Source organism: Elephantulus edwardii, unplaced genomic scaffold (assembly GCF_000299155.1).
Source record: "Elephantulus edwardii isolate Elephantulus edwardi_28Jun2011 unplaced genomic scaffold, EleEdw1.0 scaffold00034, whole genome shotgun sequence".
Classification (NCBI taxonomy): Eukaryota; Metazoa; Chordata; class Mammalia; order Macroscelidea; family Macroscelididae; genus Elephantulus; species Elephantulus edwardii.
The window spans coordinates 12082055-12092996 of NW_006399784.1; the positions used below are offsets into that span (position 1 = coordinate 12082055).

The window sequence follows — 10942 nt, forward strand, 5'->3', positions numbered from 1 at the left end:
TTTGGACATGTTGTAAGGAGGGACCGGTCCCTGGAGAGGGACATCATGCTTGGGAGGGTGGAGGGATGGCAGAAGAGGGAAAGACCCTCTAAGAGATGGATCGATTCAGTGACTGGAGTAATCGGGATGGTTGTGTCAGAGGCAGTGCAATTGGCACAGGAAAGAGCAGGTTTTAGGGCTTTTGTACATAGGCTTGCTATGAGTTGCAAGACACTCGACAGCACATAACAGCAACAACAATTTCTCACCATGTGCATTTTAACTGGTTGTTTTGTTTTGTGTTTTGTTTTTGTTTTTTGTTTGTTTTTTTTTTTACAAACAACAAAAAATTCATTGCAGGTGACTGAGAACAGACTCATAGCTGTCTTTCTATTGTGTTTCTGAGGCTAATTGCATAGGAGACATTTGTCCATCTTTCTCTCATGGAGCAGCTGGCAGATTGAACCCAAAAAGTGGCATCAAGCTATGAACTAAGCTATCAGAGCAACCCTTCAAACCTGTCCCAACTCCCCCCAAGTTGAGCCCATCTACTTTCAGCTAACTTACCATATATTTTGTATTTTTAAGGTTCTCAATCTTGCTTAGTTTTTTAGTTTTACATCTTTCTGTATAGGTATAAAATGGTCTGTATGAGTATAAAGTGTTTGATACTAAATATTCCCAAATTAGTGAAAGTAAATATCTTCACAATATGTGATGTTTATGTACCCAAAGTACAAAATTAACTTGTTGTAGTGTTTATGCAGCCATTGGGCAAGACCAGTTAGTGAATTCGAACAAAAATATAGATTCTTAGTTAACCTTCATAATGAAATGATATCGTTATATGGGAATATTTTAAATTAACTAAGAAGTATGCCTTCGTTCGACTGCCAAAGATGAGCCTTGGCTCTGTGTCATTGACCTGTGATTTTACTTAATTTTCTGTATCTGTATTTGGTAATCTATATGTTTTATATAATGGACACAAAGATAGTATGAGCTTCTAATAATTGTTTGGGTTATTAAATGAGTTAGTATAAAAAGCATGTGGCATATAAAAATAAGTATTTTTAAAAGAAATATGCATTAAAATTTGGGTGAAGATTTGACATCTCAATGGAAGTCTGAAACGTCTTTTTCTCTATATGTTTTGAGTCACATTCTGTTAACTAGAATGCAGGCCTATAAGCAATGTAGAATACTCATCATCTTACTGATTTTATTACCTTTACCAACAAGCCAGGCTCCAGTTGACACTTGCAGAGCTCAGGCATTTAAGATCCACATTTTTCTGTTGGCAGGGTTTGGTAATTCATAGGGTAGATTTAACTGACAGCATTTGAGTTAGTATAAGCCAGAAACAGCGTGTTTTACAGGGTTGCTTACTTTTTTGTTGAAGGAAGCTAGATGTCTGTAAATGATGTTTACCAGTAAATTTATTTCTTTAGACTGCTCCTTACAATTTTACTCAGGGGTCGGAAGGCAGTCCTTATGTCTTCACCGTTTTTAAATTCCCACATGAGAATGAAAATTTTGTCTACAACACCAGACTTGTTTGTTAAACATAAAAGAACATAAATCCTCCATGGGTCCCCAAGGGTATGTGAGAGAAAGGGAGTGATCATTATAAACCACTTAGCACTGTGTGCACTGTATCATGTTGCCATGAGAAAGTGATGTTTGATTGGCTCGTAAAATAGGTTTAGTAAATCCTTTAAATACTGATGTGGGTAATTGTGCAGGTTGGAATTTAATACCTGAGAGGGTATCATAAGGATTACTCTGTCTCCAGAAGCGTCACCTGGGCCTGTGTAGATTTCTGAATTCAGGGATGATTGTGTTTTGTGATCTCACTTTTTATGTGTCAAGTGTTGCTTGTTTTATCACCTCACTTTTATTGAGCCCTGGCCTGCAGATATGTCTTTCAACACTGATTTTTCTTTTTGATGTTGTTAGCTGTGTTAAAATATGCTAACTGACCAGTTTCTGCTATTGATTCCATAGTCTGTGAATGGTCTTTTATGAGAACAAAAACTTCATTTTATTAAAGAAGGCAGTTGGTTTAACACATTTTTTATTTCCCACTCAAACTCTACATTTTCTTGAACAAGTTAAAAGGAAATGCAGAAACAAATCATAATGAAATAAAGTCAGTTTTATATCTTTGTCTCTCCCCCCTTTTTTTTTTTCATGGTTAGATATCAACAATGAAGCTTCAGAATATTTTGTGTGTGGATTTTTCTGAGTTTCTTCTACATGACTTTTAATGTTATTTACATTTATAAATTATTATTGTTTCTTGACCATGTTAGCTTGTGAATTTTTGTCAGTTGTGAAGACTACGATTGCTATATTTAGGAAACAAAAACCAAGACTTAATAAATAATGAGCGTTCCCTGGTGGTGTAATCCATAGGGAACTGTGTGGCTCTCCCAGAGGGGACGCCTCTCTTACATTCAAATCCACTAGTGCCTCTGTAGAGCAAAGATGGCCAGTCTTTTCCTGTGAGATTTATAGACTCCACAAACCCACTGCAGATTCAGCTATTCGTTGGTTTTAACCTGAGAGCAGTAAGTTGAATAAATAACAATTTTCTTGGATCTTTGAAATTCTAGCCACATATTGATAATTGTTGGATACAATCATATTAGTTAATGGTGGACTATTGGATGAAATTTAAAACGATTTTATTTTATAATGCTAAATAAGAACAAATATTGAAATATTTTACTGGAAAACTGTTAGAGAGCGCTAGTGACCTGGTGTGCTAAGAAACTGCTCTGCAATCCCAAAACACATGGTTCGAATCCACCAGCTGCTCTGCAGAAGAAGGATGTGCAATCTTATTAGTCTCATCTCATGTGATTTACTGCCTCTGAAAACCTGCTGGAGGGTCAGCTATGGGTCAGTTCCAACTCAACGGCACACAACAACAATGACATGTGGCAAATAGGAACATATGAGAGGGTACTGTTTCATAGGTTAGAAAATATATATAGTATTTATTTTTTGGAAGTTAGCTTTCTTAACCATAACGGGATACAAATGATAAAGAGATTTTTTTTACATGAGATAATGAATGCATATGTCAGACTTGCAGGAACATGTGAAAATAAATTGCCAGCTGTCTAGCTGCGAATCCAGAAGTAATTATAATGATAAATTTACTTCTTAAATGGCATAAAATTCAACAGATAAATGTTATGAAATAAGTAATAATTTAAACATCCCCCTGCCTTTATTTTCAAGATAGTTAATTCTTATATCAGGATTTAAGTTACATCAAGCCAATTTAGACAAAGATTAATATTCTCAGCCAACACTTGTAATCTGTATATTCCCATGGGTGGTTAAAACACTTGGAAATATTTTCAGAGTTTACAGATCAGATAAATAGATAATGGCCTTTTGTTTTTAATAGAAATTTGAATTGAGCCATATATAGTAAAATAACTGTTAAGTGTTTGTTTTAGATTTCTTGAGTCTATTTTTCTATTAAGATGCCTTCTCTTTCAAAAGGCTTATAATTGTTTGCATAATGTGTTTTTTCCATCAAGCTTATTGATAATTTCTTTTTATAATTAGAAGTATTTATCAAGTACTTTCTGTTTCATTCTGTTTCATTCTTAACTCTCACAGTTAACATTAGGTACTACTTTTATTGGAAATTTCCCCTTTCGTTCTCCGCTGAGATTCTGTGGCTCACCCATATATCATCCAGGATGGTTTTTCTTTTTGCTTCTATTACTATCAAGATTTCTTTTTAAAAAAAGTCTTAGTTTCTATTCTCAGTTTATATATTACTCTCTAGAATTTCATACTCAGTTTTTCTATAATTAAAAGTATATATTTTAGATATGCTTACGGTAAAAGTAATTAATGTCAATGAAATTCAAACATTGTCCAAATAGACACAGTAAATGAACATCTAATACGAACAGCACGTATCCTACCTCAGTACGTAAAAGTAGCTATCTTATTGTGTGTTTATGCATCCTTGCAAAGGTTACTGCATATACCTGAAGATATTCCAGTGTGCTGACTAGCTTTTATTATAATTGCATTGCGCTGTTCAGTCAGAACCTACTCATAGCTGACCCTCCCGAGGATTTTCAGAGGCAATGAATTGCACAACAGGAGATTGTAAATCTGTCTTCCTCCTAGGTAGCTGGTGGATTTGAACCACATGCCTTTGAATTGACAATATAGTGCCTTACCATTAGTCTACTAGAGCACCTCATTTTCTCATTTAATATGTTTTGGCATCATGTGAGTGCATTGGCTGTCATTTTTTCCATTTTTGTGGCTATATCATAGTATTTAACCAACATTCTGTTAATTGTCACTTAGAACAATTCAAAACTTTTTAAATCTTCATTTTCAGTATACTGTAAACTGATTTTCATTCTGCTGGCTAAAGATAATTACATATTGGAAAGATACAAACATCTCTAGTAACAGTGACATTCATTAATAGAGATACTAGCAATCTATTTAGAGCTCTGAAGGCCTTGTGGATAGAGAGGAGGCAGTTCAAATTCACCAGTGGCTTCACAGAAGCAATTTCTTCCCATTTGATTTACAGCCTCTGACAACCTGCTGAATGATCAGTTCTGCGTTGGTTCCAACTAGAGAGCAGTCAATGAGATGAGAGTAATCTATCGCCCTTGTTGTTTAATCCATAGGGAATTCTACTGCTATCTCAAGGCAACCAAAGGGAGAAACTGCCAACTATAAGGCATATGGTTCGAATCCATTAATGGTTCTTGAGGGTAAAAATGGACAGTCTCCTCCCATGCAAAATAAAGCCTCCAAAGACCCATTGGAGGGTCAACTATGAGTCAGTTTAGACTTAAAAGTGAATAATTTTACTTTAAAGAGCAGTTGTGGCATATAATTCACAGGGTATTGCTCTGCTATAATCTAAAAGTGACACCATTTTGTTTGAATCCGATACCAGTGGCTTTGCAGGGGGTAGATTAGTTTTACTTCCTATGAAACAAATGTTGATTTTTTTTGTGTACCAAAGAGTCAGAACCAACCCATAGCTGACCATCTGGCAGGTTTTCAGAGGCATTTAATCATAAGAGAAGAGATTGTCTATCCTTCTTTCTCGAGCAGCTGGTGGAGTCAAACCACGTACCTTAGAGATTGCAGAGCAGCTTCTTGCCTCTAGGCTATACGAGCTCCAATAGAACATCAATTATGAGTCATTTTCCAACTCAATGGCAATTAATGGTGGGCTATATTAACTCCTATTTTTTTGTTCTTTTTTTTTTAAGTGCTCTGTATTTGTATTATAAAGGAATAATCAGAAGAAACTTTGAAAAATCATAGTCTTCACATGGCCCACAATCAATGCTTCTGCTATTAAATTGTTTAACAGTAAAATATCAAGTCTTGCTTATGTGAGACAAAGCTTTGCCACAGTTACTTCTAAGAAGCATTCTGGCAGCACTTTCTCCAAGACATATCTGAAATGTGGTAAAACCAGAGTTCTCTTTCTCTCTACACTAGTTATTTTTCTGTCACACCAAGGGAGGATGAGTTGAGGTGACTAAAGAATTGAACTATTTTTAAAGTAATAAGACAGAAGTATAGCCAGTGAAAGGAAAAGTGAAAAAGAAAAAAAAGAGAGGAAAGGAGTAACAGACCCCTGGAAAAGGGTGAACCCAAAGCTTACAGCATGTTGTCAGCAAGAAAGAAGGGCAACAGCGAAGAGTGGTCCTATTAACTTTTCTTTTCTATTGTACTTTACTAAAGATGTCATTCCTCAAATTTGTCGTTTTACATTTGAGAACTGCTGTTTCCTCCTCAGTCTCTGCTGTCGCATCTTGCTTCCCTGTTGTGACCTGAGAAGGACCAGGGTGAGCAACTAGAGGACATGTCCCATAACTGTTTCCTAATGTAAATATTTACCCTGTGTTCCTGGGAATTGTCTGCCCACTGATTTCTACAACAGAGACACAAACTATCATAGTTAAATTAGCACAAAGATGAGAGGGAGGAGATGCCTAAAAGTAATGTTCAGCTTTTCCTCGTGTTGCTCCCATCTTAAAAACAAAAACAAAACAAAACAAAAAACCCCTGATTTATTAGTACTGTTTACCAATTTATTGAACTTATAATGTTGTTATTTTGTGCTGTAGAATTGGAACTGGCCAGTCTAAAGTCTTCCTTGACTCTGCCTCATTGTTCAGGAGTTTCAAAATCAGTTACTTACAGAGACAGAAGAAACAAGGAAGTAGAATGGATTTTAAAAAGAGAAAGGAATGTCCCATCTAAAGTAAGCTATTTCCATTTAGTTTAAGCCGAAGTTCCTCTGTAGAGATGAAGGTCATCATTTATTTTATATTGGTATAGTGATTACTACTTGCAAGGCATTGCTGTAAGTGGTTGGGAAAAGGCAATAAAAATAACATAGATGGCTTCTCTTCTGGTGATGACAACAATTGTGAATATCTGAATCATCATAAAGACAGACTTAGAGTTAACACTATATGGCATTACTCACTCATTCATTGCCCTCAAGTCAGAACAAACACACAGCTGCCACTCCAAGATGTTTTTAGAAGCCATGAATTGTATGGGAGGAAATGGTTCATTTTCCACCACAGAGCAGCTACTGGATTTCAAACTGCCAGTGTTTGAATTGAGAGCTCAACTCTTTCCCACTTGACCATCTGAGCTCCTAGATTGTCAAATTGAAAGAGAAAAAGAAAGAGTGAGATAGAGATAGAAAAGGGTATCATTCCAATTTTTTCCTCAAAAATCTATTTTGCAAACTGTCAAACTAAACATGCTTAAAGACACTTCAGGCTTTTAATTTCTGTGCTTACCTGATAGCAGTGCCAGGCCTACTCAATGTGTCAGTCTTATGTGTTCCTCTAAAATATCAAGATCTTTTTTTTTTTTCTATAATTATATTTTATTAATTTTCATAAACATTTACAGAGATTCTGGGCTTCCACTCATTCATTGCTGCACCACTCTCTCCACCCTCCTCCCAGTTTGTTCTTGTCCAAATGCCACAGTGCTTGTCAAAGCCAGTTCTGATTAATCTTCTTTGTCAGTGTATCCTTTGCCATTCCCTATCACTCCTCCCTGAGAGAGACTTCACCCTGAGTCATAAGGAAAAGGGGACGGCGTATTCTCTTAGCTACTTCCTGCTGAAAAGGGACGCTGTGAGTTTGACATTTCTTTTTCCAGCTTGATTTCCAATCTACTTCTCTCGTTCCCGTTTTCTATTCATAGTTGATCAACACTGACCTTTTCCTCCTCCGGCTGTGTCTTAGGCATTTTACTCCTCACTAAAATGCATTTCCATTTTCCTCCCTTTTCACCATAGCCTGTCCACAACCTAAATGTCAAGTTCTTTATAAGCCAACTCTTATCTCACTGTATAAAATTACTCTTACTCCACCTGGATTCTATAGGACTTCCTACATATTCTCATTAAAACGCTTGCCAGTGTGAATCTATAGTTTCTTTTTTTAGAATCTATAGTATCTTGAATATCTATCACAGCACTTTATGCAAAGTCAATGCTTAATAAATACTTGTAGAATGATTAACCAGACCTGAAATCTGACTTTCTTCAAAATAACAGTAGTAGGACTACCCACCTCAGAGAGATTTACATACCAAGCACAAAGCAAACAGTTGCTGTATGAATAGAAGCTTTGTTTCACAAGTAAGTAATCTTGGTATTAAAACTACACTTTGATAAAAATGGTAATTATCAACTTTGGTATCAGTTTTATCTGAAATAGTTGCCTGGGTCCACTCTGCCTACTCCTGTTACTCCCCTTCTCACCTCACCACACATACAGTGTCTCCTGAAATGGTTATACTGCCCGGCTTATGTATTTGGAATTTATAGTGCCAGTCTTGTCATATGATCTAGTAAAAACATTCTCTCCCTTTTGTGTTTGGGTTTTCTTACTTAATTGCTTTCAAACTCCCAAGGTTATGTTTAAAGAGAGTTGTGTGGCAGATGGATTTGAGGGATGCAGGCTAAAGACGAGGAACAGGCTTTCTTAAATTGCAAGTGTGTGTCAGCAGTGTTGCTAGCATATAAGTCATGTCATCCTGTTTTTCCCTTCTTGAAACATCTTTGAAATTAGTAGCATTATCTTCAGTATACGGCCTAGAGTACTGTGTAGGTGTGTCAGAGACAGTGAGTTTGGCTCAAGATAGAACAGGGTTTAGAGATATCATACACAGAGTTGCTGTGAGTTACAAGCAACTCAGTGGCACATAACAACCACCACCATCAAGGTCATAAGACCTCATGGCACCTAACAACAACAGACGACCAAGATACACATGTGGTGAAAGTCAAAACCAATGATGAGAAAACTCATTTTGAACAATAATTCTACAACACCATCATTGTTCAACTTGTTATGTGTCTCATTGTCTCCAAACCACCTACCCCCATTACCCTAGTTACTGTGTCAATCCCCCTCATCTGGGTTTTTCCTCTTTTGTACAGACCCTCCACTCTTCCAAGCATGATGTTCTTCTCAAAAGACTGGTCCCTCCGATAACATGCCCAGAGTATGTGAGCTGGAGCTTCAAAATTCCTGCCTCCAAGGAGCAGCTTGATTCCATCCTCTCTTGGACAGAGAATACCATGGCTTGGGTCATGCACAGCTTAGCCTTATATATATAGAGTGACAGCCTTGCTCTTTAGCACTTCAAAGAAATCCTTGGTCACAGATTTGCCCATTGCCACATGCCATTTGATTTCTTGACTGCTACTTTGATGAGTGTTGATTATGAATATTATAAAAAGGAAATAATTAACAGTGTCGATCTGTTCTCCATTTATCATGATGTTATTGGTTCAGTTGTAAGGAATTTTGTTTCCTTTATGGTGATGTGTAATTCTTACTGAAGCACATAATATTTTAGCTTCATGAATAAGTGCTTCAAGTCTTGATTTCTGCAAGCCACAGAAGCTTATTTGCATAGTCTATAGAGTCCTCATTTGCATATAAATGTTCTCATCCAATCTACAGTCCACGACTAGAAAGATTTTTTTAAATTAACTCATTTACTCAAGAAATACAACAAACATTCAGGGATAGAAAAAGAAGGGAAAAACTTGCTCAAGGACCTAAAGAAGGCAAAGGGAAAGGAAGAAATAATGACGAGACCCAAAGAGAAGACTCGAATCTCTAGAAGGAAAAGTCCTAGTTGGAGTAACTAGAATCGAAAAACTCCGCAGCGCTCAGGGGAATAATCTTTCAAGCTGTTTTTCATAAAGAAACAAGGAAAAGGCCCACCTAAAGGAACTCATTTTGCCATAATTACTCTCATTCAAAATTGCTGATGTAAATGTTCCTAACCAAAATCAGCATTTGTTAATGAACATTAATCATATATTTCTTATGTTTAGGGTATTATGTGTGTGAAATAGGAAGACAAAAGCTTTATTTTCTTTTTTTTCAAAGGTTTTAGAGTTTTATGAATAAAAAGAGAGAGGTCATCAAGACATAGTGGATATAGAAAATAGGAGGTTATCCAAAAAGCCAAGATGACAGCAAAATCAGGACATTAGGAAGGTTTCACAGAAGTAGTGGAAAACAAAGAGAGCTATCAAGATTTGTGTATGTTTAAATGGTTAGAAGAACTTGCATCACAAATGAGGAAAGCAAGTCAAAAAGTCTGCCTGGTATGTAGTGTTTTAGTATCAGAAAGCAGTTGGGGAATAATTATAAAAATTAAGGTTGTCCAAAGTTATGTCTTACCTGAATTTGAAAATTATTAAACAGAGCAATTTGTAAAATTGAATATTACATATGGTTACTCCCTAAATTGGGAATTTGTTAATGTAAAATTGAAAGGCTTAAAAGAAGACTGTTATTTTTAAAGAGGGAAATATTTTTTATGTTGTCTTATTTGGGGGATATATATTTGCCCCATCAGACTAATTCATGGCTATTGAAGACAGATACAATGTGAATCTGCACATGGATGATTTTAATTGCCAAAATTAGGTCATGATTTTATGTCTTTTCTTCGTACAGGTATGACTTTGTAGAAGTTGAGGAACCCAGTGATGGAACTATTTTAGGGCGCTGGTGTGGTTCTGGTGCTGTTCCAGGAAAACAGATTTCTAAAGGAAATCAAATCAGGATACGATTTGTATCTGATGAATATTTTCCTTCTGAACCAGGGTTCTGCATCCACTACAACATTGTCACTCCAGTAAGTACCATTTCAAGATCCTTATATAGTGCTGAATCAGTTATTTGGTTACTTTCCCTTTCAGACTGCAAGAGGAAGAAAAACAATAAATGTTCCCACAGCTTCTATTTTCTGCTCCTTCATGATTAATCACAAAAAAAAACCCTTGAATTTAGTTTCTGTAAATTATTCACACTGTTAAGTATCTTAACAATACAATAAAAATATGTGCTTTCCTGCCAATATTTAGAAATTATAGTTCCTTTAGCCTCTGATTTCCTATCTGATACTTCATGGTAGATAGGAAATTACATAAAGTACTATTCTTCTTGAGAATATGGGATTTTTTTTTCTATTTATTAATCTTTCGTCTTTAAAGAACATTGTCAAAATTTCACTATGATATCTTGAATTATCTTCAAGTTTGCATCATACTAAATTAACACCCTCCACCCCCAATTTTAATTTCTAACATTTTCAGGAACTCTTTCATAAATGGCGCTATCTGTATTACTCTTAATAAATATTTAAATTAAATAGTACTCTAGTGGTCTTATTTCCAAGGTCTAAAAGACACATTTAAATAAAAGTATTTTACAAGTTATAGCCAACACTAGTTTGCATAAATACAATATTTTAACTAAGTTCATGTGTTTAATACCTTAAAAAACCCCAAATTTGTTTCTCTTCATTTCTTTCTATACACACAAAACATTTCTTTTTAGTTGTCTGTTTACAAATAGATAAATAATATTTTTATTTT

At 35.6% G+C, this 10942-nt stretch overlaps 1 protein-coding gene across 1 annotated transcript in view; it reads left to right on the forward strand.

Annotated features, from left to right (window-relative positions):
- PDGFC (platelet derived growth factor C) overlaps nt 1-10942 on the forward strand; it is a 312185-nt gene that overhangs the window by 206206 nt on the left and 95037 nt on the right. The window contains exon 3 of the mRNA XM_006884448.1: nt 10020-10200. Coding sequence (XP_006884510.1) covers nt 10020-10200 — 181 coding nt within the window. The remainder of the gene's footprint in view (nt 1-10019; nt 10201-10942) is intronic.